The sequence below is a fragment of the Panthera pardus genome, unplaced genomic scaffold, assembly GCF_024362965.1.
Source record: "Panthera pardus isolate Hobbes unplaced genomic scaffold, ASM2436296v1 HiC_scaffold_6, whole genome shotgun sequence".
Lineage (NCBI taxonomy): Eukaryota > Metazoa > Chordata > Mammalia > Carnivora > Felidae > Panthera > Panthera pardus.
The window spans coordinates 81,935,256-81,962,809 of NW_026526991.1; the positions used below are offsets into that span (position 1 = coordinate 81,935,256).

The 27,554-nt window shown below is 40.7% G+C and overlaps 1 protein-coding gene across 5 annotated transcripts in view; it reads left to right on the forward strand.

Moving 5' to 3' along the window:
* ITPR2 (inositol 1,4,5-trisphosphate receptor type 2) overlaps positions 1-27,554 on the forward strand; it is a 488,958-nt gene that overhangs the window by 425,502 nt on the left and 35,902 nt on the right. For all 5 annotated transcript variants that reach the window (XM_019452273.2, XM_053895795.1, XM_019452277.2 and 2 more), the window contains 2 exons: positions 176-341; positions 12,917-13,077. In XM_019452273.2, the coding sequence (XP_019307818.1) occupies positions 176-341; positions 12,917-13,077 (327 nt within the window). The remainder of the gene's footprint in view (positions 1-175; positions 342-12,916; positions 13,078-27,554) is intronic.

Below are 27,554 nucleotides of genomic sequence, written 5' to 3' on the forward strand. Positions count from 1 at the left end.
GAAAAGAATATGAAGATAGAAAGTGTGTGTCATTTTTTTTCCAACTTGGAGTACCATTTGTATTTATTCAGGAAACATTAATTGAATATATTCTCCATGTTAGACAATATGCCAAATCAACTTGCCTTGAAAATGTGTATATATATTGATATACTTTTAAAATATCCTATTTCAGGAGCCCTTGTTTGCTGCCCGAGTGGTATATGACCTTCTTTTTTATTTCATTGTTATCATCATCGTTCTTAACTTGATTTTTGGTGTTATCATTGATACTTTTGCTGATCTCAGAAGTGAAAAACAGAAAAAGGAAGAAATTCTAAAGACAACATGTTTCATCTGTGGTAAGTGTTCTCGGAATACTAAAATAATAGATGAAGAAACTGTCCAAGAGGAAGGAGGGGCTAAAGTGATTTTTATTTGTCATGCTTTGGGAAAAATAATTTCAAAATGAAAGCTGGACAAAAACTATGTAACCGAGGATTGGACTAGGGTTCTCTGCTTCCAGAAATAGATGAATTATATCTCAAAGCTATCTTGTCATTATTTCTGCAATTTGTATGATTCTCTGACTGTAGAATGTGTTGCAAAAGGTTACACCAACTGGAAAACAGATTTTTAATCACAATAACATATTGATTAAATGACAGAATGATTTTTATTTTATTTTGTTAGATTGTGAATCCACAGATGATTTTTCTAGCAGCTTGAACTTCTATTCACTGACTGTAACTTCTCTCAGTTTTTCATCTGTCTCTCTCTCTCTCTCTCTCTCTCTCTCTCTCTCTCTCTCACACACACACACACACACACACACACCACACTTCACACCCCATACTCTCCTCTCCTTCTCCCAGTGTTAGCTTTCTCAGACTCATCCAACTTTCTCCTTGCCTCATCATTCCTTTTGGCTCTACCCTATTCTCAATATACCACAGCCCTTTCTGGCTTTGGTTGCCTCTGTAGCTGGCCTAGCACCCTAGAATCCTTCCTCCTCCTTGAATAATCACCAAGTCCAGGTTACCTTCACCATCTTTTTTACCATGCTGAGCTAAAGAATCTTTTGCTTAAAGTCACAAAACAAGAGTGAAGGCTTCACTACAACATTATCCTCTATAACTCCAATTGGGCCTTCAATAAATCCCATTTCCTCCTTGGTTCACCTTTTGTCAACTATCTCATTCTCCTCAGTGAATCTTCCAAACTTTTCCAACATTCCTCTAACACTTGGAGGTGTACCAAATAATGAACTGTAACAATGAACTGTCTTCCAAGGAAACAAACATGAATTGGACATGCCCGTCTTCAGGGTATTCACAGTCTATTGTGGAGTACAAACACAATAAGTATCATGGCTATTTAACATTTAAGCAAAAATGAACTATTGGGACCTCATGAAGATAAAAAGCTTCTGTACAGCAAAGGAAACAATCAACAAAACTAAAAGGCAACCAACGGAATGGGAAAAGATATTTGCAAATGACATATCAGACAAAGGGCTAGTATCCAAAATCTATAAAGAGCTCACCAAACTCCACACCCGAAAAACAAATAACCCAGTGAAGAAATGGGAAGAAAACATGAATAGACACTTCTCTAAAGAAGACATCTGGATGGCCAACAGGCACATGAAAAGATGCTCAACGTCGCTCCTTATCAGGGAAATACAAATCAAAACCACACTCAGATATCACCTCACGCCAGTCAGAGTGGCTAAAATGAACAAAACAGGAGATGATAGATGCTGGAGAGGATGTGGAGAAGCGGGAACCCTCCTGCACTGTTGGTGGGAATGCAAACTGGTGCAGCCGCTCTGGAAAACAGTGTGGAGGTTCCTCAAAAAATTAAAAATAGACCTACCCTATGACCCAGCAATAGCACTGCTAGGAATTTACCCAAGGGATGCAGGAGTGCTGATGCATAGGGGCACTTGTACCCCAATGTTTATAGCAGCACTCTCAACAATAGCCAAATTATGGAAAGAGCCTAAATGCCCATCAACTGATGAATGGATAAAGAAATTGTGGTTTATATACATAATGGAATACTAGGTGGCAATGAGAAAGAATGAAATATGGCCTTTTGTAGCAACATGGATGGAACTGGACAGTGTTGTACTAAGTGAAATAAGTCATACAGAGAAGGACAGACTCCATATGTTTTCACTATGTGGATCCTGAGAAACTTAAGAGAAGACCATGGGGGAAGGGAAGAAAAAAAAATGGTTAGAGAGGGAGGGAGCCAAAACATAAGAGACTCTTAAAAACTGAGAACAAACTGAGGCTTTATGGGGGGTGGGAGGGAAGGGTGGGTGGGTACTGAGTATTAAGGGCACCTGTTGGGATGAGCACTGGGTGTTGTATGGAAGCCAGTTTGACAATAAATTTCATAATAAAAAAAAATTAAAAAAAAAAAAACACTTTCAGAGACATAATAGAGAAGCTCACAGGTTGTTATACCCCTTCAGGTTGTGGTAAGGGACAGTCAAGAAAGAGTCAGGAAAGGCTTCAAGGAGAAATGGTCACTGAGCTGATGGTAAAAAATGGAGGGTAATTAGTCATATTAAAATGGGTAGAAGTAGAGTGACCAGCATAAGAACAGGCATGGAGGATGAGAACAGCACAATGAAAGTCTTCAGTTACTCTAAGGAGCTCAGTGTTTCTGGAGCATGAATTTTGGAGCAGGGCATGTCCAAGGAAGAGATTCACCAGATCATATGTGGCCTTTTATGTTAAAAAAAACTTAGACTTTATCCTGTAGACTTATAGAGGATGCTGAATCATTAAAGAATTTAAAGAGAGGAATACAGGGTCTAATTTTTGTTTTAGAGCAATAGGGCAGCTATGAGAGGTTGTTTGTTAGGACGTAGTCCACGTGAAAAGTAATGAAACCGTGATGTAGGAGAGTTAGGGTGGCAGTATTAAAGGTAGAGGATTGGGTCATGAAATATTTAGGGACAGAATTTTTAAGTCTCAGTGGTTAGAAATGGATATGAAAGATAGTTGGGTGTCTGGGTGGATGGTAGTACCAACAGTTGAGTTTAAGAAGAAAAGAAGAAGAAGAATTTAGAGAGGAATATGCTGAGTTTGGCTTCAGAAATACTGAAATTGCAGCATACATTGAACACCCCAGTGGGACACACCCAGCACAGAGGTCAACATAGGTCTGAGCCTCAGAGAATGAGTCTGCACTAAGAGACAGCAGTTGGGGAATCTTCAGTCTGTGTGTGGAGCAGAAGTGTGGAGAAAGACTTCTGATGGGGGAAGAGAAGAAGATGGGTTAGCATGGGAAACATTAGCACTGAAGAGTTAAGAGAGAAAGAGGAACACACACACACACACACACACACACACGCACACACGCTCACACGCACACACACAAATCTGTCCAGTCAGAATGGTGTGAGGAGAACCAGGAATGTGTGGCATGTGGACATGAGGGGAGGGTGCATCCTTGGGAAGACAGAGACTGATTATCAACTATTTCAAAGCAGAGAAGGCCAGAGACATATTAACTGAAGTAGAGCCTTTGGTGACTCAAGATAAAGATGGAGAACTTTCCACAAGGATAAGTTGCACAATGCTGAAGGGACACTTGCTGGAAGGAAATGAGGCAGCAAAAAGAGTCTTGTCTTTCTAGATCTAAATTAGATGGAGAGAAGCAAGATTGGGATGGAGCCAAGGAAGATATTGTACAATAATTTGGGGGATTTAGGGAAGAGAAATGTTGTATGGAAGCATGAGTCCCATGGGGGAAAAGAAGATGCTGCCCTTGAAAATCTCTCTTTGTGTCACAGGATCTTGCTTCGACAGTGATTCATGTAAACCCTTTTCTTCATGATCATAATATCTATTATGTCAGTATTCAACTTTGGAAGAAAGGGTTGTTTGGAAGAATGTATCAGTAAGAATCGAGCCTCATTTGAGGACGTGATCCTATCTCCTGTATTCTAACAAGAAACATGAATAGCAAAACAAGTCCATCACTTAACCACTATTTCTGCTCCTCTAAACTTTCCCTTTGCTGTCAAAATTCTCTTTGGTTTTTCACAGTTATTAAAGAAACCTATAACCTATACACTCCTTAAAACATCACAATAACCCTCATCACAAAATTGAATGTTTTTCTCAACTCTCCCCATTAATTTCCTGCTGACCTTTTCTTCTGCCTTGGATTGTTCATTCTTTGGTTCCATCACAAGGCCCAATGTTTTTTTCCAACCACTGGATAAGCAGTTCGGACTTTATCATTGACTTCTTGTCTCTTCTCTCTGCCCTCCTCTTTAATACCACCTTTATGCAGATTACTGCCAAATGTGCAACCACAGCTCCAACCTCTCTCCAGGCTTTTGTCCTTTGTTTTCAATTATTGACTGACATCTATGCAGGCATGACTTCCTGGCAGCCAAATTTACCATGTCTAAAAACCAGTGCATCCCGACTTCCCATCGTCTTCCTCTGACCTACCAGTTTATCCTGACCTCCACATTGCAGCTGATGATATCCCACAGTGCCTTCAGTTATCTGGGCTGGGAGCTTCTCCATCATTTTTAACATCTCCTTTTTCCCATTCTAGGTGCACTAGTTACCATGTGCTAATGAATCTGCTCTCCCAGTCTCACTCTCTTTCTTCCACACATTCCACAGCCACACCTTGATTTTGCAGGCTCACCTTGGCTCACATCCAAAATATCCTGCTCAATGCTGCCAGATTAATTTTTCCAGTGTGAATTCATCATTTTCTTACTCAAAAGGCTATCAATAGCATGGCACAGTCTGTAACTCTAATATTCCAAATTTTCTGGCCTGTGAGGTGCTCCACAATCAGCCTCCTTCTTTTTTTGCCTACCTTTTCACCCAATGTTCTCCTGTTTGTAGCTCAACTTCCAGCCTAACTGCATTACTCATCTTTAATGTAGAGACTCTCAGTTATAGTATTTCCATTCGGAATGCCCAAACTCCTTAGCTATTGAACTCCAACCCTCTGTCTAAGACCAACTCTAATGCCATTATTCCGTGAATCCTTCTCTGGTTTCACTAACCAGCAGCAAGTCCTCACATCACACTTTGCTCCATGGTACTCTATGTATTTTGTCTCTTGTCATATCTCTCTTGGATGCTATGCACTGTCATATCATAGAAAGGGCATGGACTTTATAGTTAAGTAGGCACACTGGTTCCATATCTTGGATATGTGATCTTGGCCAAGTTTCCTTTCACCTTGAACTATTGTTCCCTCATCTGGAAAGTGGGGAATATAATGCCATCTTGTGGGGTTTGGGGAGTATAATTGAGACCACATATATCAAAATTCCTAGCTCAATGCTTAACTGAGTAAGCCTTCAATGCACATTAATTTCCCTTCTTTAAGAGATCCAGATTCATGCCTTATTTATTTTTATGCTTCCATAGTATGTATTGGGGACCATTCATCAATATTTGCTGAATGACTATTCAATAAATCAGCCCAAATTAACATTATCTCTATTTTTTTAAAAATTTTCTTTATGTTTATTTTTGAGAGAGAGGAAGAGACAGAGAGCAAGCAAAGAAAGGGCAGAGAGAGAGGGAGACACAGAATCCAAAGCAGGGTTGAGGCTCTGAGCTGTCAGCACAGAGCCTGATGTAGGACTCAAACTCACAAACTATGAGACCATGACCTGAGCCAAAGTCGGATGCGTAACCAACTGAGCCAGCCAGGCACCCCACATTATCTCTATATTTATGTGACTTATAACCTACAAAAGGAAGATAAAGTGGGTAAATACTAAACTGACATATACTGCAGACAAAAAACCTGGGTGCAACAATTCCAAGTTATTAAATTTTGTCACATTCAGGGTATTGTTTCTGTGGCATCTGCATTCCCATGGAGATATTGGGTCATCTATCAGGAGGCATAAGGAGATATTAGATCAACATGGCCTATTTTCCAGAAGCTTCACATTTATTCTAAAATTTGAGAGGCCATTTAAGTACTTTAACCTAAGAATAAATGTAAAGAGTATTTTTTTTAATGTTTATTTATTTTTGAGAGAGAGAGGCAGAGAAAGAAAGGGACAGCATGAGCAGGGGAGGGACAGAGAGAGATGGAGACACAGAATCCGAAGCCGGCTCCAAGCTCTGTGCTGGCAGCACGGAGCCCGACGCAGGACTTGAACTCACGAGCTGTGAAATCATGACGTGAGCTGAAGCTGGACACTCAACCAACTGAGCCACCCAGGCACCCCAAGAGTATTTTCTATATTAGAACAAATAGAATGCTACAAAGTAAAACAAATTTAATGTGAACATTTAAAATCATGTAGAATTAGGGGCTCCTGGGTGGCTCAGTCGGTTAAGCGTCCTACTTCGGCTCAGGTCATGATCTCGCGGTCTGTGGGTTCGAGCCCCGCGTCGGGCTCTGTGCTGACGGCTCAGAGCCTGGAGCCTGCTTCGGATTCTGTGTCTCCCTCTCTCTCTGACCCTCCCCCGTTCATGCTCTGTCTCTGTCTCAAAAATAAATAAACATTAAAAAAATGTTTTAAATAAAATCATGTAGAATTAAAGAAAAATTTGCAAAGCAATCTCAGGCACTTTCAGCTATTAATCCCTGTGACCTCAGTAGCATAAAGGCTCTCTGCTCTCTGCCCTCAAAGAAACTTTAGCAGAAATGTGTGAAAAGCATTATGATAATGTATATCTAGATATGCATCTGTTCCTGGAATTGCTTACCATATGTAAGATCTAACACGTACCGTATACATTATAAGAACTTAGTTAAAAGAATGATTTGAACAGTTGGGATATTTGGGGGTTGTACCAGTAGGCTATGATATAGTTATTACTTGGTAAATGATTCTTAGAAGAGTTGGGTGTTAAACTGTGATCCAAAGAGGGATATAGTATCGAACAACAGAGGAGAAAATCTCCGCAGTAGGAGAGAATCGGCTCCAGGACAACACGTACCAAGTGACACCCAAGTAGCAACAGAGGAGGAAGTAGGTTCTGCGACAGGCGAAGAGAGCAGATGGGACATTCCTAGCCCTGAAGGCAATGACCAGATGTGTGAGCATTATGACTCAGAAAACAATTGCTAGTGATCCAGAAGGCGGTCATGATAGGGTGATGATGAGCAGATGCCAGAGCTGGGGCAGAAAGCACAGGAACAAATTGGCACTGATATCCATATTAGTTATTAATTTTGAATTACCAGTGGCTGAAAATCCAGTGAGAGGGAGATGTTGGCAGAGCAGATGTGACAAAATAACAGAATGGAGAAAGGATTGATGGGAATCTGGTGCCTAGAATTAAAGATCTTTCTAGGTGATTTCATAGGAGATAAAGGCTGCACTGTCAGAGAGGGGCAATGTGTTCTTCTCTCAGTATATTGGTTCTTTATTTGTACTTACACACTAAGGTCATTTATGCATTTATTTGTTCAGTGATTACTTATTGAGTGTCTACTATGTGCCACGATATTGCAGTGAGCACAACTGGACAATGTGTACTGCCATCATGGAGCTTATTTTCCAGCGTACATAGAATGCATGATGCCAAGGGCTATGCAGAAAAATAAAGCTGAGAAGAGGAATAGACAGGCACACCTGGGTGGTGGGTGGGTATGTGCCCTCGCCTGAGTCATATTGTGTGGGAAATACGACATAGGTATTCTGAAACGTTTGTGTTGAGCACACAAAGTACCTTTTACCTTCCTTTCTTTTTGCCTTGCTCATCTCTTCCAATACCGTGGCTTTAATTGTTAATTTTATGTCATTTATCCTTGAATTAGTATATTTACACCTTGACATCTCTGTTCAGAGTTTCTAGCTTCAGACCTAGCAGCCCAACACCGGTTGTTCGACAGGCATCGTAAACTCAACACACCCCAAAGCAAACATATCTTCCCCCAGTCTTTTCTTTCTCTTTTTTTTCCTCTTGCTGTGGTGATATTACCATATATTCAGTCATTCAGGTCAGACTTTAGGGTCATGCTTGATGCTTCTAAATCTATACCTCTAATTGGACATCAAGCCCTCTTAAATTTTCATTCCAAAACTTCTCTTTACTCTCTCTGTCTTATTCATTTTTCAGTTACTCTGTTAATGTTAGTTGAATGCCTACTGTTTTCCAGATACTATGCCTGGTGCTGATAAAAATAAGTCAGACAGTACGGTGCTAGAGGCTAAGATAGAAATAGACAAATTTTCATAACAATGTTATGGGCACAGAGAGGATCCACTAGCTGGTTGTGCCTTGTGAGAGTCAGTGGTGGCAGTAGTTAAGCTGGGTCTTGAAGAAGGGTAGGAGGTAGGAAAGGGAGGAGATGGAGGCATAGAATTTTCAAAGGACTTGGTTTGTTTGGAGAATGGCGAGAAAGTCAGAGTCACTCTAAGAAATGTGCACAGGGTGGATTGTCACAGCATGAGTCCGAGGATGACTTCAAGTTCCCTGGTTGACAAAGACTTCATTAACAGAGGTGAAGAAGAAGAGCATGACATGCCCATAAGCTACCCAGCACGATTTACCCAGTAGGCAGCTGGAAATAGAACCTCAAATTGGGAAGAAAGGTCAGCGCTGGAGATACCTCACCAGTATGATGCCGGTTGAAACCATGAGAATGGCCGATAAAGTTTAGCGAGCAAGAACCACTGAAGATGAAAGACAAGCAGTTCCCCTCTTTTACACCCCTCACTGCCCTAGTCCCCTGGCCTCTCCACCCTCAGCCTCTTCTCTCAGTCTTCCTCTAAATCCTACCACACAAAGTTACCTGATGCACAGCTCTGAACATGCTGGTCTCCACTCAGAGGCCTTCAGAATAAAGTGCAGTCTCCATTGCTTTGTGCTTAAAGCTCTTCACGCTTTGTGCCAAATGCACCATTTCATCTTCCTTTCCAAATGTTCCCTTCAGAGGAGTTGATGCTCCCCCAAACAGGGGATCCACTTTTACCTGTAGCTTTGCCCTGCCATTTCCTCCGCCCAGGAGGCAAAAGAACATGGCTTTAGAGCCAGAAAGTTTTTATTTAAACACTGACCGATTTTTCCACTACCGAGGCGTCAACTTGAGCAATTCACCAAATTCCTCTGAATCTGTTTCCTCATGTGCTAAAAGGTCAGATTGGATTACTGTAATTACCAGAGCATATTTACACATCTTTACGTTGTTGTCAGCACAAATAGGTGCTCAATAAAAATTAGTTGGCTTTTATTACCATTCATCTCTTTTCCACTTGCCATAATCCTGTTTCAAGGCTAGACATTTAAAGCTTTACACCTCTTTTAAACCTTTTAAAATGTACCTAGTCACAATTCATTTTGTCCTCCTCTGTGCTTCCTTGGCAATTTATCACCACTTCAGGATATAACACAAGTTTTCTGTTTCCTCTACCATATTACAGATTAATTGATAGTAGACACATTGTTTTTATAGCCCTATGTACCTTGCAACAGGAAGGTAATTGTTTGAACTGAATTCTGGGAACATCTACTTTAACATTCTCTCTCTCTCTCTCTGTACCTCTTTTGAGATATATGCCCTACAACTCACCCATTTAAAGCATACAAGTCTGTGGGTTTTAGTATATATATTCAGAGTCAGGCATCCATCATCACAATTAATTTTAGAACATTTTCATTGCTCTCAAAAGAAACTTCACACCCCTTAGCCCTCACCACCATCCCCCACCCCCAACCTTTCCTCCTCCTCAGTCCTCGGCAACCACTGATCTACTTTCTGTCTCTGAAGATTTGCCTATCCTGGACATTTTACATAAATGGAATCATATAATATGTGGCCTTCTGTGACCTGCTTCTTTTATTTAATATGATGTTTTCAAGATTCATGTTGTAACATGTATCACTACTTCATTCCTTTTTATTGCAGAAAATTCCATTGTACGATATGCCACATTTTATTTATCTTTTCATTAGTTGATGAATGTTTGGATTACTTCTACTTTTTAGCTATTATGAATAATGCTGCTGTGAACATTCATGTACTAGTTATTGTGTGGACATATGTTTTTATTTCTTCTGGTTAGGTGCTTCAAGTGGAATTTCTGGGTCATATGGTAACTCTATGTTTAACCTTTTGAGGAGTTGCCAAACTGTATACTACTTGACAATGAAAAAGAATGAAATCTTGCCATTTGCAACAACGTGGATGGAACTGGAGGGTATTATGCTAAGTGAAATAAGTCAGAGAAAGACAGATATCATATGTTTCCACTCATGTGTGGAATTTGATAAACTTAACAGAAGACCACGGGGGAAGGGAAAGGGAAAAAATAGTTTCAAACAGAGAGGGAGGCAAACCATAAGAGACTCTTAAATACAGAGAACAAACTGAGGGTTGATGGGGGCGGGAAGGGGAAAATGGGTGATAGGCACTGAGGAGGGCACTTGTTGGAATGAGCACTGGGTGTTGTATGTAAGTGATGAATCATGAGAATCTACTCCCAAAGCCAAGAGCACCCTGTATACACTTATATTAGCTAACTTGACAATAAATTATATTTTAAAAATATATAAAAAATAAAGTGCTTTAGGAAATAAAAATTAAAATTGAAATTAAAATTAAAATTAAGTTGCATTATTTTAGATTCCCACCAGCAGGGTATGAGGGCTCCAGTTCATCCACATCATCACCAAGATTTGTTATTAATCTGTTTTTGATTATAGTCACCCAAGTGGAATAACATTTTATTAGTGAAATATTCTTAATTCATTCAATAAATATTGTGTTCAGTGCTGACGATAAACCAGACACCAATCTAAGCTATTAGGACTGTTGTTGAAGAAAAAAAGACAAATATATCTGCTCATAGACACACAATAAATAATAAACATAATAAGTTCTTATCTGAGTTCCTGGATAAATTTGCATTCCTTTCTTTTGTGCTGATTAACAAGCAGGCTTTTTCTGGTACAATCATTTTTACCTCTTTATCTTAGACTTGTGGTCCGGTTTAATTTCACAACTTTGATATGGCTGTGTTCAGTCTGCTAGGAGGTGATAAGCACCCTAGGAAAAAGAGGATAAAAGAGAAAGAGTGATTGAGGGTGTTGGCAAAAGGGAAGGGACAGGTTGTAGAATTAAATAGGGCGATCAAGTTAAGCAACACGGAGAAGGTGAGATTTGAGCAAAAGGTGAGCAAGTTCATCAAAGAGACATCAGAGGAAAGAGCTCTGTGGGTAGAAGAAGCCACCAGTCCAGGAGCCCTGAAGCAGGAGTCTGCATGCAAGGAACAAGGAGGCCAGTGTGGCTGCATAAGAGTTAGCAAGGGAAGGGAGAGGAGAGTAAGAGACAAGGTTAGAGAGGCTATAGGGCATAATCATTTCCAGTTTAGCAAGTAGATATTACATGGGATATACTAATACTCAACAATTGTTCATTATTTATATGAAATTAAAACCAGGCATCAACCCAGAATTCTGTATTTTATCTGGCAACCCTACTCATAGGCCATTGTAAGGCCTTTGACCTTTACCTTGAGTTGGAAAAGAACCACTGCAGGGCTTTGAACAGAAGAGAGACACATTCTACTTAGGTTTTTGAAGTATCGCTGTGGCTGCTGTGTTGGGAATAGGCCAACACAGAGAGTTAAAGTGAAAACGGGAAGGCCTGGGAGGCTAATGCAGCTGTCCAAGTGAGAGATGATGAAGGCTCAGATAAGAGAGGAGGCTGTGGAGGTGGGGAGGAGTGGCCAGATTCCAGATCTATGTTGAGGGTAGACCCAAAAGAATTTCAACATGAATTGGATATGGATGAGAGAAAGAGAGGATTCAAGGATGACTCCTCAGTTGGCTTGAACGACTGGAAGCCTGGAGTTGCCATGGAATGAAGAGGCAGACTGTGGGTGGAGTAGTTTTGGGGAAGAATATGGATTTTATTTGGGTCATGCTGAGCTGATGATGGGTCAAATAAGATGAGGCGTCACCATTGGCCTCATCTAATTTTATGGTATTTTCCATTAAAATGTCCAGTAAGGTAATATAAAAGGTCACCCTTTCACTAGGGATAGATTTTTTTTTTTTACTTATTGTATGTTATATCTTACTATTTAAAGAATCTTCTTCATGCCTGAATGGCTTAAAAAAAAATGCTTACAAAAGAAGAGCCAGGATTGGAATCCAATTTCCTAGTTTCTTCTCCAGTATCTGAACTGCAAAACCAGACTGAATCCCAACATCCCATTTTATTTGGCGATCTGACTCACTTTTCCATAGATGTTTTTCTTCATCTCCATTCACTTTCTTTCATCTACTCTTCAGCCCTTGAAAGAAAATATTCTTGCTATGCAGAAGCCTCCTCAGTGTCCTTCCAGCAGCTGAAAATCTGCCCTGGATATTGAACAGACCATCCCCTCCTCAAAATGCCAGGAACACAGTAGTCTAAAGGCTGGATAAGTCAGAGTCCTTATTGCACTCGGAGAAAAGATCACCGTGGACGTTGGCTTGCCCTTCACTGATTACGAGTGGTTTTCAAGATGACTCTCGCAGCTGACTTTCCCCTTTTTACCCAAGTTCCTGGATAAAATACCTTTTTTTCCTGTCCTGATTAGCAAGCATGCCTTTTATTGCACAATCATTTTTACTTCTTCTGCTTAGACTTGTGGTCCAGTTTCATTGGACAGTTTTGATATGACTATATTTTAAATTATCTTCCAATGTTACATCTATAACAGGACCGCACATTTCTAAGGACCCATTGGGCAGGGGGTGGAGGAGGCTGGAGAATGTTAGTTGAGAAGAAATCTATAAACTATGGCCTTTTTTTCTGGAGGTCTTGTGTACTGTGTTGTTTTTCATCATAACATTCTAAATTGGCACACTCACAGAAAGCATTTTTTCCACATAATTATTATGTTTTGTTTTTATGCTGGGAAGCGCATGCTGATTAAATGACAAATCACATACATTGTGTTTTCTGTGTCTTGCAGGACTTGAGAGGGACAAGTTTGATAACAAAACTGTTTCATTTGAGGAACACATCAAGTCAGAACACAACATGTGGCATTATTTGTACTTCCTAGTCCTGGTGAAGGTTAAAGACCCCACTGAATACACTGGGCCTGAAAGTTATGTGGCTCAAATGATTGTGGTGAGTGATCAGAGCATTTTAACCCATGACTATGTTGCATTTTGTATACTTTCCCCTTCTCTACCCTACCCTTCTCCCAAAATGGAAAAATTCTCCCAATCATTTGGTTAACTACCAAATAGGACTGTCAATCACTGAAGAATCCTCAGGCTAGCTAACTCACTGGTTTCTAATGGACTTCTTGGTTATATAAACCAAATCTAAGTCTCCAGGGCACAGATGATATTTACTGAAGAATTCTCTCTGCAGTGAGTAGTACCATCTCAGTCATGTCCGTCATCTCCTGACCTCATGTCTTCGCTAATGTCTCAATTCCCCAAATCTGGAACTTTCCCATTGGCAAATATGAACAGAAGATTCACGCTTTAAGAAATTCTTTGAATTTCGGAAATCAAGAGTTTAAGAAATTTAACCATGTTTGAGAAGGGTATGACATTTGATCTCAATGGGAGAACACTGTCTTCCTGTCTATACAATTTGGATTGTCAGTAACGATTGGTACTGATTCTGCCATGCTAAGTTGCTTATAACTCCTCATTAAGATCAGTAGCAGAGGCTGTTGTTGTCCATGGTTTGGAGTTCCTTCTGTTTCACAGAAGATTAAAACTAAGTGGTTTAAAAAGAAGCCTAAGTTACAACTTAAGGGTATCATGACACATGTTTAGTATTATTGCATCCAATATAAATTCATGTATTCTTATAATAAACATGGCCATATGTTGGATTTTTTTTTTCTCAAAAATCTTCTTACAAGATAGTGTTCACTATTTGAGAATGAGGCTTTAGAAGAGTCATGACCCTCCTTGCTGCCCAGTCCCAAGGATAGCATTTAGTAAACACCAGTTCCAAAGCTTCAGAGAACCAAGTGACAGTGACTCTGTGTCCGTCCTTCTGGGAGCTGGTCATGCACATAGGAAGACATATACTGCAGTAGAGGGAGCAACCAAAGAGCATGTTTGGAGGGTAACATCCTACAAGTAAATATTGCAGTAATTTGTCTTACCTGACAATATTTATGTGTCATAGCAGAGCTACATGTAAATTGAATTTTTATTGTTCAGCATTTTTCATGTTTTCTCCTTTTTGACTTACATCCTCCTATAAGTTGTTTCATGTGCATAGTAGTTTGCATCCTACTATGATGTCATTCTTTATGTGACAGGGGCAGAACCTAATATTGTTTCTTTTTCTCCATGTTTCCTTTTCTGCACTCTCTCCCTTCTACATTAGGGGGAAAAAGCTAATCAGTTTGAAGATAGGCATTCATAATCATTATTTATACATTCTTGATCTTGAGATGCTCGAGACCATCAATGTGAAATATTTTGTGTCTGTTTACTGGAGAAAAGACATGTAGAGCATTAAGTTTATATATATATTTTTAATGTTCATTCATTTTTGAGAGACAGAGAGAGACAGAGCATGAGCAGGGAAGGGGCAGAGAGAGAGGGAGACACAGAATCTGAAGAAGGCTCCAGGCTCTGAGCTGTCAGCACAGAGCCCGATGCAGGGCTCGAACCCACGAACTGTGAGATCATGACTTGAGCTGAAGTCAGATGCTCAACTGACTGAGCCACCCAGGTGCCCCACACATAGAGCATTAAGTTTAAAATGCAACCTCACATTGCTGTATGTTATCAAAATTTGAGTAAATATAATTAGTATGTATTTACTGGGCATCCACTCTGTCCCTTGGGCTAAAAGATTTTGGGGAATACACTGAAGAGTCGGACACATTCCTTCTCTGCCAAGGAACTTAGAGCTTAATAAGAGGGGGAAGAGAATAACAAACCAGAAGTAGAACAGGCCAAGTTCCTCAAGGGTGGAACAAATGAAAATCTGTAAAGGCTTAAAGATATAGAGTGATATCCAACTGGGAGGTGGTAGAAGGGAGAGTGTGTGTGGGTGTGGGTGTGGGTGTGTTGGGGGGCAGTCCATCAGACAGAGTAGGATTTGTGCAGATTGGGAGTGTCTGATGGATTGAGTTCCTGTAAGAGGGAGCATCTGGCACAAAGGCATACAGGTGGAATTTGGGGGACACTGGCCCAGTTTCAGTGGCACAGAGTCAACTTGTAATGAAGCTCTGAGAGATATTATAGGGAAAGTAGACTGGACTTTTGAGTAGTGAGTGTCCGTTTGGGCCATCATTTCATTAGGAATGAGAAGGCACTGGAGGGTTTCACTACAGGAATGATGTGGCCTAGAACAGTCGTCAGGCAGTGGTGCATAGGCTGGTTGGGGGAGGGGAAAGATGAAATCAGAGGTGCTATCTGGCAATTGATGAGATTAGGGTGGGGGCCAATATGAGCCCAAGACACCTGACATTGTGAGCCTGGTCACTGGGAGAAAGGTGGTGTATCAGTTTCAGAAGGCCTTGCGCAAGATCAGAAGCTGGTCAGAAAAGAACACTTTTGATTTTAAAATGATACTAGAAGCTAAGTCATAAATTAGGAGGGACAGGGTAGTAACAACATGAGCCTTAGAGCCCAAAAGATCTGGGCTTACGCCTTAGTTCTGTCACTTATTTGCTGTGTGGTCTGCGATATCTTGGGTAAATCTTTGAACCTACCATACAAGGCTTCTGTCTTCTCATCCAAAAGGGAGAAAATTGCTGTGACATCAGTGAGATGATACGTTAAACATGGCTAGCATACTGGAGGTACTAGGTAATTGACAGTCTTCACTGTGACTGTCCACATGGAGTAACAGTTGAAGCCATCAAATTAGAGAGAAATGAGAGAAGGGAGACTGTGTAGAGAGAAAGGCAGAGAAAGCCAGAGACAGGACATGTGAGATCCCCATTCAGGGAGAAAGAAGAAAGACACATAAAATAAGTAGGAAGACAATAAAAAGGGCAAAAGGAGAACCAGGAAGCAGAGTATGTCAAAAGGCAAGAGACAAGCCTTGCAATGTCAATTTCAACAGCATCAGTTGCTGTAGAGAGGCCATAAAGAAGAGACAGGTCAGACAGAGCTTTGGGGTTTTGTAATAAGGAAATCACAGGTGGCTTTTACCATAAAACAGTGTTGACCTCTGTTAAGCCTTAACATTAAAATCAGCATTTGGCCAGGCACTTGTACCTGAATTTTTAAGTGCCCACACACTTATCCATGTTTCTGCCCATCCTATTCCATCGGCTCTCTCCAGGACCGTGATGGGAGGGAGAAGAGCTCATAAACTCATTCCAATCTGAACTGTCTCATTCTCATCCAAGCAGGGCACATCCAAGACAACAGGCACTGTTTCTGAATTTCAATGGCCAGGAGAAGGAAGAGTGAAATTATTAAGCTCAGTACTGATGGAAACAAAAAGTCATTTGCACCAAAGAGTGTTCACTTACTGGAATAGCCTTTCTGGAAAAGTTCAAAAAATCTGTAGCTAATGAACCCAATATAGAAAATCTGTGACTCTAAACTCTGTGGAGATTATGGCCTTGAAATCCTGATCTACATAGAGAGAGAGAAAGAGAGAGGAGAGAGAGAGATTTTAGAGCACACAGCAAGTTGAATCACATCTATAACTCAATTCAAACTCTATATCTTTTCTGTCTCCAAGCCAGAGGTAACTACTTTTAATAGTTTGGTAGGAAACCTTCCAGACATTTTCCTACCACCTTTATTTTTGTCCTTAAAAATAGCTTCATTTACCGAGCTGATTTAAGTGCTTGTTTATCAGCAGAACTTTAAAGCTTTAAATTCTTCATAATTGATGTAGCTCTTACCCTCAAGTGTTTATGCAAAAGAAAATGAGGAAGTTCCTCATATTCACCAGACAACTCATATGAATTCTACCACACTGCTTAAGTACATCTGATTTGTACTCTGGGACCCTCAGGAAGTTTCTCCTTCCTTTTGGTGACATGAGGAAAGCAAGAATATAACAGAGGGAGGCAAACCACAAGAGACTTAAATACAGGGAACAAACTGAAGGTGGATGGGGGTGGGGGAAGAGGGAAAATGGGTGATGGGCATTGAGGAGGGCACTTGTTGGGATGAGCACTGGGTGTTGTATGTAAGCCAATTTGACAATTAATTATATTAAAAAATAACATAACATTTTGGGGGATATTTCTCTCCCTTCCATGTATAGTTTGTCACCTTTAGTGCTTCAACTTTATTACTATGTCAATAAGGAATATTTATATGAATATGCATTAAAACATACATTGTAAATACATTTATTTCTAGAGGTTAGAATCTAAATATACCTGTTCCTCTACATCCACCCAGTGATAGGCTCAAGATTCTGAAATATGAAAAGAAATTTAAACCTTCCTTGCCCTTGCCTTCAGATGCGACAATAAGTTGTTCGAGTCTCACCACTGTCTGAGTATCTGAGTGAACACAAAGCATCTTCTGGGATATAGTTAGGGGAGACGTGAGTTGATCAAGGTATCGGGGGAATATATTTTCTCTCAGCAAGCGAGCCCTCATTTTTGATAAGAGAATTGATATTTTGAGCTAGTATTTGTGGGGAACAGAAAATGAGAAGGGAAAAGGAAGGACCATGCTGGAAAGTAAAAGTAATGAAAGGGAACCCAATAAACGGAGGGAAGGGTATAAAAGGATAAATCCTCCAGCCTGTACTAGTAATGGCCTTTGAGCATCACTAAGCCCTTTGGCTTCTCCCATTACCCAGAGGATGATGACTGAGGAGGAACAAACAAAATAGAGATCATTAGAAAAAATGCCCAAGGCTTTTAGATGTTTCTCTAACATTTTGAGGACATTTTCAGATTTTCAGTGTTCATTTGCTGAGATATGACAGGGGCCTTTGGGGATATTTAGTACTTAATTTGGCAAATAGCGGGATCAAAACCGCAGGTGTCTGTGAGAGGGGTATTGTGCATGTTCAGAGAACTGCTGCCTTGCCCGTGTGCTCTGCGGTACTGGGCTGCAACCAAGACCCTGGCTGGCCACCCCCCATGAGCATGGGTTTTTGAGATCACTTTCTCATTTTAGTACACGGCACTCTTACACTCTTCCACTGACTTGGCTCTTAACTAAAAACTGTTTCCGGCTAGCATGGAGATGTCAGCTAGGACAATTGAACTCATGCTTTTGTTAACATAATAATTGCTTTGACACTAAAAACAGTTAAGTTTCTTGAAGGCCACAAGCAGGAATAGAGTAGCCCTTGGTTCTTTGTAATAGCAGGGCAGGTAATAATATCTGTAATATGCCTTAAAGTCAATTTCATGAACAGTGAGTGCTTCCTATATCCTAGCAGCGATGTATGGGTTTGATACATAAGGATAAGTAAGAAATAGTCTCTTTCCCCCAGGAAGCTCAAAGTGTTTAGCGAGTGAATAATAAAGTAACAAGTCAATTAACAAATGAATGGTTTCTTCTTAGCCCTCTGGTTGTGGTACATAATTTACAGAAAGATACACCAAAAGAGCTGCAAGGAGTTTGGAACGTGAATTTCTCATTAGTCAAATGTCATCTTTCCCCTCCTTTAAATCAGAAGACAAAGATGCAGCAGGAAGGCTTAGGCCACTGGAACCAAGTATGATGAATGATCCAAGTATGATTAGAAATCACGTGGCTGATGAGAGAGAAAAGACGATTTAGTCCCCTCTTGCAGTGTTTCTCAAACCCGGTCCCTCCCACACGTGCATGTGCTCAGAAGTGTGCCTGAGGCTGCTCTCCTGGCAGAGGGGGAGGCATGCACAGTGGAAGGTTTTGCAATGTAACTCATACTTAAGAATAAATTCTTCCAGGGGCACCTGGGTGGCTCAGTCAGTTAAGCGTCTGACTTCAGTTCAGGTCATGATCTCACCGCTTGTGAGTTAGACCAGCGTCAGGTTCTGTGCTGACAGCTCGGAGCCTGGAGCCTGCTTCAGATTCTGTGTCTCTGTCTCTCTCTGCCCCTCCCCTCTCACACTGTCTCTCTCTCTCTCTCAAAAATAAATAAACATTAAAAAAAAAGAATAAATTCTTCTTGGTGCTCCTGGGTGGCTTATTCGTTAAGCTTCCAACTTTGGCTCAGGTCATAATCTCATGGGTAAGGCTCTGTGCTGACGGCTCGGAGGCTGGAGCCTGCTTCTTGTTCTGTGTCTCCCTCTCTCTCTGCCCCTCCCCTGCTCTCTCTCAAACATAAATAAACATTAAAAAAAAAAAAAAGAATGAATTCTTCCTTACAATAATCTATTGAGACTTCAGAAAGAGGGATGGTCCTTTCAGTGAGATAGGAAAGAAATCTCTCTAGTCACCCATTAGTAACAATTTTCCAGATGTTGTCTTCTGTGTCTAGATCTCAAAATCAGTCTTGTTTATTGTTAAGCATTTTGAGCAGTAACTGTTGGAGGAGGAGATGTTTGGGCTCATGGAAGACATCGAATCTTCTAGGATTTGTATGCAAACCTCCTGTGTTAGCACCATTTGCCAACCTAATTTCTGCATTATTATTATGTGTCATAACTATGAAATTATATGTTCTGATTCTATTGTTTCCAATTTATGCTAATTGTGTAATTGGATCTAATTAAGCCAATTATGTAACTGCTCAATCTTTAAAACCTATTTTAAAGACTTTAGAACTTCATAAGACACTGCTAAAAATGTTTACATTTCAGAACAAACCAAGGGGGTCTCTGCAGCTCAGAATGCACAATTAAGAAGTAAATATGCATATTGAGGGAGACACCACCTTCACTTTCCATATTTTAAGTCCAGACACGTGTCTTCAATTTAAGAAGGGTCCTTTTCAGTTCCCAACTCTGGATTTCATTTGTCATTGTGGGGTCTACCCTCTACATTATTCTAATTTTTGATTTAGTAGTCATATGTAATATCCATGAGTTACCACATTTTTGTGCATGTTAACATCTTTCTTGTCTTCTTTTTAGTTTCTAAAATAGAGATAGAAATGGTAAGTACTTAACAGTGTGGCTATCCATAGGGTCATCATCTCAAAGATTCTCCTCAGTGCTAGAAGTGAGGGTGAAGAATTTGGGCCAAATCGTGTTTAAATGAGATTCATGGATGGGAGTGGGATGGGGAATCAAGACGAGAGCAAGGCGCTGACTCGAGTTAACATTGACTCCTTCCTGAACTGATCAGAAATTGAAACTGCTGGTGTCCAGGAGATAGTTCTGCAAGTTCAAAAAGCCAAAAAATTGGGGCGCCTGGGTGGCTCAGTCGGTTAAGCGCCCGACTTCAGCTCAGGTCACGATCTCGCGGTCCGTGAGTTCGAGCCCCGCGTCGGGCTCTGGGCTGATGGCCCAGAGCCTGGAGCCTGCTTCCGGTTCTGTGTCTCCCTCTCTCTCTGCCCCTCCCCCGTTCATGCTCTGTCTCTCTCTGTCTCAAAAATAAATAAATGTTAAAAAAAAAAATTTTTTTAAAAAAGCCAAAAAATTGTTTTGTTAGTTTTCCTAATCAGTGTGGAGGAGAAGCTCAGTGTGAGGGAATCAGCCTAGGTAATAGATTCTGAAGTTTGACTTCTTAGGATTTCCATTTACAAGATTGGTGACTTGACCTCCCCCCCACCCCAAACTTCACTTTACCCATCAATGAAATAAGTGCAGTCAGCCAGTCAGCGCTCAGAATAAAACCTGCTGAATGTGGCTGGATCTGGGAGGCCTCCTGCTGAGCGGGACCTTGTCCCTGTCCCTGTCCTTGTGGTTTCTGGATCCTGGAGAGAAGAGAGAGGCAGGGATCCCAAGGGAAGCACCTGGGCAGAGAAGGCTGCAGGGTCATAGGGGGAGAGGGGGATTTTAAGGCTGGGACAGTGGCTAATTTGGCAACTAGGAAATATTACAATGGTTTTAGCAACCAGTACAGCCGTATCTATGCATACTAGATAAATGTGGGCCCTGGACATAATAAGACTTTCTTTGCAGAGTTGCTGTAAGAACCAAATAAAATCATGCGTACTGACAGTACTCCTACAATATAACTGACATTTGATGAGGGGCTGACTGTGAGCCAGGTGCTGTGCTATGTGTTTGACACGGGATCTCTTCTGAGGCCCTGTAACAATCCTAGGTAGCACTCTGCTAATACTGTCCCCATTCTGCACATGAGGAAGCAGGCTTAGAGAGGACTGATTACTTGCCCAAAGTTGCACTGCCAGTGGAAAAGCACACTGCGTCTGTAATGTGCCTGACACATACAAGTGGTCAATAAATACTGTGTTATTATCTGATGCTGTGTGGTGCATAAAGCTAGGAGCCGTGGTTCCTTTGAGAGCGGGCCAGGCCGGCTGCACCCAGCACCCCCAAGGAGTGGGCCTCGTGCTCTGCAGAGGGGGGACTATAAACATTCAGTTCAGGGCAGGGAGTAGACCTGGCCAGGGAGACAGGAAGTCAGCTGACATCCCTACAATTGCAGGAAGGCCTGAGAGGAATTCAAATGGGAAAAATGTACCCGTTCAGAGCGGGTTGGCAACTGCAAGCTTCCTACAGCGATTAGAAGTACTGCAATTACAATTATTACAATTGCAGGCAAGAAAGACAGAGGCTGCAGGATATTTCAATTTAATTTGGCAAGAATTTTCCAGGAGCGCTGTACACAGGTGCTGATCGAAACAAGAATAAAACATCGTCACTGCCCTCACAGAACCACACCGTCATGGAAAAGACAGCTACGTCCACTAGAAACTATAGTGCAAATCCGAACTCTAGTAAGAGGTATAATGGACATACAAACACAGCATCTGGAGAAATCTTAAATTATACGGTTACCCCCCTGCTTAAAACCCTTCAGTGGTACTTAGTATAAAATCCAAACTCTTTCCCGTGGCCCCTTATACCATCTGGCCCCAGTCTGCTTCATTCCACTTTCCTTAGCCAACTATAATTCAACCACATTGGTCCTTTTCTTTTTCTTGGAAATTCACACTTCTTCCCTGGTCAGAGCCTTGGCACGGGGGTGCCTTCTCTTTGCAGTTGCTGTTGCTAACGCTTTCCATGCCTGGCACCTTTCCTGACACCCCTGTTCCAATTACTTCTGTCCTGTCACCCTTTAGAGCACCTATATTAATCTGACCCTAGAATTGTTTTTACACTTATTGATGTGTTTATTCCTCTCCACTACGACTTCAGCATTTATACATCTGATTTGATCACTGCACCTAAATTCCCAGCACCTAAATTAAGGCCCAGCACACCGTAGGTACTCAGCATAGATTAGTTGAACAGAATGAATAAGACGTGGAGCCACAGAAGCCCTGAGGACAGGACAGGTCTTTCTGGCCAAAAGAACTAGGGACAGTTGCACAGAGAAGATTATGAGGGGAGTTGGGCCTTACAAAGGATTTTGACATAAGGGGAATATATTCCAGGCAAGGTGTGTATCTTAAAGGGAAAGTGTGAACAGTCAGGAAGAAAGGAATCTAAGTGTATATGTGCTAGCAGCTTTGCATGTTATTTAATTATACTCATTTTATGTACACCGAGGCTCAACGAAGCTCATTACTTATCCAAGGTGCTCGGCAAATAAATGTTTGAACCAGGGCCCAAATACAAATTTTTCTGGGGCCAATGTCTATGATTTTACCTTTCTCTGTGCTTCACCTACTGAAGAATGAGGCAAAACTTAACGAAGACCAAATATATGTAAGTCAAGTATTGGAGAAAAAGTAGGAAAAAGCCCAAAACCAAAAGACATCCTTTGGAAGGAGAAAAGTCTTCCCCAATATTTTAAGGAATTAGAATTCTTAGTCCTTCAGCTGCAATAGTTGAAGTAAGATATAAAATGCCTTTAAAAAAAGCAGGCCAGTAAAGTACTTCCCATTGGTGAATGGTTTGTTCATTTAACAAGCACAGGCTGAGTGCTTACTGTGCTCCAGGTGCTGGGCTGCTTAGGGTTCAAGGTTTAGCTTCCCTCAGGAGGCTTTGATGAAATCTAGGAGACAAAGAAATCTACGTACTAAAGGAGAGGTGATGGCTCTGTGCAGTGGTAGAGCCTGCCATGGGTATGGAGGGAAGGGAGGCTTCATAAGGTCATGCCAGATGCTCAAATAAGTCAGGTAAATGAGAATGGAACAGTTGAGTCTGTCTAGAGAAAGAGTGGGGCTAACCATGGGGGCACCAGGAGCCAGATCACAAGGGCATGGTGTGCTTGGAAATCTTTACTTGATCCTGAAAGCTAAAGGAAGCCTTTCAGGGATATTAAACCAAAGAGACATGGTCAGATGTGTATTTTAGAAAGCATGTTCCATGGAACAACAAGAAATGGAGACAAGGGGCTATCCTGGAGCAAGAAGAAGAATAGGCAGAAAGAGTTCATTCCCCAGTAACAATCATGAAAGCTGCTATGAAAGGCCACTGGAGATTGAGAAGAAATGATAGATGTGAAAGGATGCGGGTGGAGCATTTACTGAAGGTGAGGGGAACGTGGTTTAGGTCTCTGGCCCTGGATAGTTAGGGGTGGCGGGTGGAGCAGTGGGGCTCAACCTAAATCATCAAGGGTCCACAGGAGTAAGTTGAAGAAATGTTATAACCTCAGTGTACCAGATAGTATCCAAGTGCCTAGGTCCAATTTGGGTCTCCAAGTGCATTATGACCAACAAGAAGCTGAATAAAAAGAGTCTGGAATTCTGGAGAGAAGTCTAAAATGGACAATCCACTAGAAAAGATAAAGTGTCACAAAGATAAGATTTCAGTCTTTTTTATTCACTAAGGTGTCCCAGGAGCATAGAACAGTGCCTGGTATATAGTAGATACTCAATTAAGATTTATTAAATGAGTATAAATATTTATTACGTCACTAGAGAATACATGATACATGACATTTGGGACTGGGACAAAGCTATCCAAGGGAAATTATATATAGTGAGTAAATTAGAAAAAAAAAAACAAAACATGCCCTTAGACTAAAAGATACAGCAGCATAACCATTAATCAACACTAATAACTAATGATGATGCTGATAATAGTATCAAGAGTCTTCCCCATAGATTTTACTTAACAAAAAATAGACCCAGAAAGGAGAAAATGATTTTCCTAGGACTCTGAAAGAGGATTTTAACTTCTCATCCATCAGCCAGTGAACATAGAAGTCAGTTTTTTGGATGTTTTGTGACCCAACGTTGATTAATAAGTTTTAATATGGAATTATGCTGCAAACCCAAATGTTTACAGCAAAACGATTTGTATTTTGTTCAGTGCCTCTTTGAAATAGAGGCCCATCCTAAGTCATTTATTTTGAACTTAAAGGGATGTTCACATCTCTGATTCTCATAACCTTAATAAAAGGATTTCTTCCCACTGTGCTGAAGAAAATTCTTGTTTCCCAGTCCTAGTCATTACTGTAAGATCTTGTTCAATTCTCCATTGGCTTTCTGGAATAATCATGTCCACATTGTTAGGACTGATACATTTTATTCAGAAATTCTGGCTTTCTTCCAGAGAGTAAAGATACCAGCAAAATGTAAGTTGTGGGAATGAGAGCTGTGTACCGTAAAGCCACCATGAATTCTGTCTAGTGGTTTTAATAGACTTGCATAGCCCATGCCATAACATGAGTAATTAGTTGAGATGGTAATTAAGCTGAAAGACTGCTCTTGGGTTAGGTAAGGTTATCAGGCAAGTTAATTGCCATCAGATTTTGGACTAGTTTTAGCTAAGGGAATTCCTGAAAAATTGCTGAACTTTACAAAAGTGATTCAATACTTGTATGTCAAAGATTAGTTATTTAATGTCATGTTCGTGGAGTCTGTTGCTCATTTGGGGGATTTAGAGAGCAAAGAGTTTTGAAATAATGGCATCTGAGGTAGATTACCCCAGCTCTCTGAGTCTATTTCCTCATCTGTAAATGAAGGTAAGTAAGATTCTTGATGGTTTAAACAAAGTTCCATATATCCTAGTGCCTTACATGATGTCTGGTTCAGTGTTATTGCTCTATAATATTTAAATGGTCCTTCCACTTTACTTAAAATATTTAGCTACTCACTATAGCTAAATGTAAATACTAATTTGCAGATTCAGAGTATTCTTAAGCCTTTTAGTGTTCAAATGCATTACTGATTCTGCATAGTGGTCCTCTTACAGGTTAAACAACGGTCAACTTTTATTTGTTCGATGAACACTTACTACCTACCATGTCCCAGGCACTGTGCTAGCTCCTGGAAAGGGGGACAGAGGACATCAGAACAGATGTGGCCTGTCACAGAGTTTCCTGTTCAGAGCAGAAGACAGATCCTAAAAAGTCACCACAGTTTTTACATGGTTAAATGAGCGTTACCACCAGGACAGAGTGGGCAGGGGAACCTTCCTGTCTCATGGCCTGACTCAAACTGAAGTCCATTTGGCACCTGTTTCTTTGTTAACCCAAACGTCAAGAGCTCACTTAACTATTTTAATTGCTGGAACCATTGATGAATCCATTTAAGTTTTACAAGCTATTTTAGGACAGAGAGTATGGTGAGATACTGTCAGGAGTGTGCCCGAGAGCACACGAGGACATTGTGAAAGGGAGTAGTAGGAGTTGTCATTGAGTCAGAACAAAGATTGTATAAGAACAGATTTTACCTCACTTACTGACATGTTCACCTCGGGGAATGAGAAGGGCAAGCTTTGCCTTTTTCTTGGCTCTGTGATGGGAGCAACAAAGGAAGTCTATTTCATTTTCCAAAGAGTACCTTTTAAGCTTCTTCAGGTGAAGAACTTGCAGTCATGTAATCACCTTTTTCATTTCTTTCAGCATTTGAAAAAGTTCCAGTATAAAGCACACACATTTTACTTTAGAACGAATATTCTAGCTCTCTAAGTTTCCTTCTGCATTGGTGTTCTACTGTCATTTTGAACTCTTAAGAAAGGTTTCAAGGTGTTTATGTTGCTCAGAGATTATTGATTAGCATTTCAAATGCAACTGACATAAAAACACCAGGTCACCAGAATCTGAAATACAAAAATAGCTGAATTTAAGGGTGGTTTATTTGCAGAGGTGCCTGTAACTTTACAAAGAGATAATTGCCCAGGGTTTTCTTCTAGCTATCTGGTGCCGAGTTGTGATATAAAGGTCCTTGGCCCTGGTTCTACCTGTGACTTAGAAGAGGTTTGACTCCCATGCACATCAGTTTTTCATTGATAATGAGAGTCTGAATGGTTTCCAAAGTCTCTTCTGTCTTAGTTTGAAAGTTCTGACAACTCGAATATCTTAAAGAATTTCTATATCAAATTTTGAGTATGTTACTCTGTGTTTTATATTACAAATGAGAAGTAATTGTAGCAGGAGTTTTGGAGTGGTCAGAATTTGACTATTTCCATTGTATTCACTGGGAGGATATATATGAATTGACCCCTTCCCTAGCCCTGGCTGGAGTTTGTTAAATCCCCAGGGTCTACTGTTCACATGATTACACCTCCTTGCGACAGCCATCTCTGTAAGACAACACCGATTAAGGCACCAGATCATGAATTTTCCTCTAAGACCTGAAGCCTAAATGCTCGGAGAGAAAATTAAACTGTGATTCTGGCAGAGGTTGAGAAATTTCGTCTCGGGCTGCACCTGTGCTTCAGGGCCTCAGAGAATTTGTTTCCTGAGCTGAGGGCCTCATACTATGCAGGACTCCTAAAGCCAGTTTGAAAATATCATTGTAAAGGACAAAGACTTAGTGCTGACAGATAAATAATAAGGAAATTCATTTTATGGGGGACTGTAAAATTGCTTCTTACTTGAGAGTATCATGTTTTCCTCACTTTGTTTTCTTGTGCCTGAGTAACCAAGAATAAAGTCAGAGGCAGGTGTGTTGAAAGGGAATTGGTGGAGGGGTGTTTTGTGCATGAGAGAGATAGCATGGCTGAGTGCTTTAGACACAGACTGGGGACTTTCAGAGCCTTGGGCAGGTGACTTAACCTTCCTATGTCTCAGCTTCTTCATCCATAAAATGGGTGAATATCTCTACATATAAGGTTTTTATGAAGATTAAACAAGTTAATATTTATACAGTATCTGACATGTGGTAAATGTTATATTCAATTTTAAAGCATGTATAAGTGTTTGAGGATCAGAATAGCATTTCAGAGCTCAAAAATGGTTATTTATTCAACAACTTTTATTTAGTGCCTATAATATCTGTAGCAATGGGTTAGATATGGTAGGGAGCACAAATGAGACAAATAAATTCTCTGCTTCACAAATCTAGGGCCTAACTGGTAGAGCATGATAGATCATCCTGAAAGTTGGATGATAACACCAGGCAGCGACATTTCGTGAACTAAAGATGAGGGGCTAGCCTGCAGATTGAGGAGAAGACACTGGGTACGAAAGAAAGCAGATTTGAGTAACTGATATCAAAGCACAGGTAGACCCACCCCCAGGATTAAGATGGGGCTAAATGGTAGCAGTAATTAATTGCTCAAGGTAAGAAGTTTCTGCTTGAGCCCACCAACAAAAGAGAGACATTGATGACTTTCAAGTAGAGGGAGCATATGATTTTTTTAAGTAGGATTTTTTTTATGAAGTGTCAAATAGTTCGTAGTAAAATGTAGTAAAAGGACAAGAGGCTGGAGGAAGGAAAACCAGTGGCCA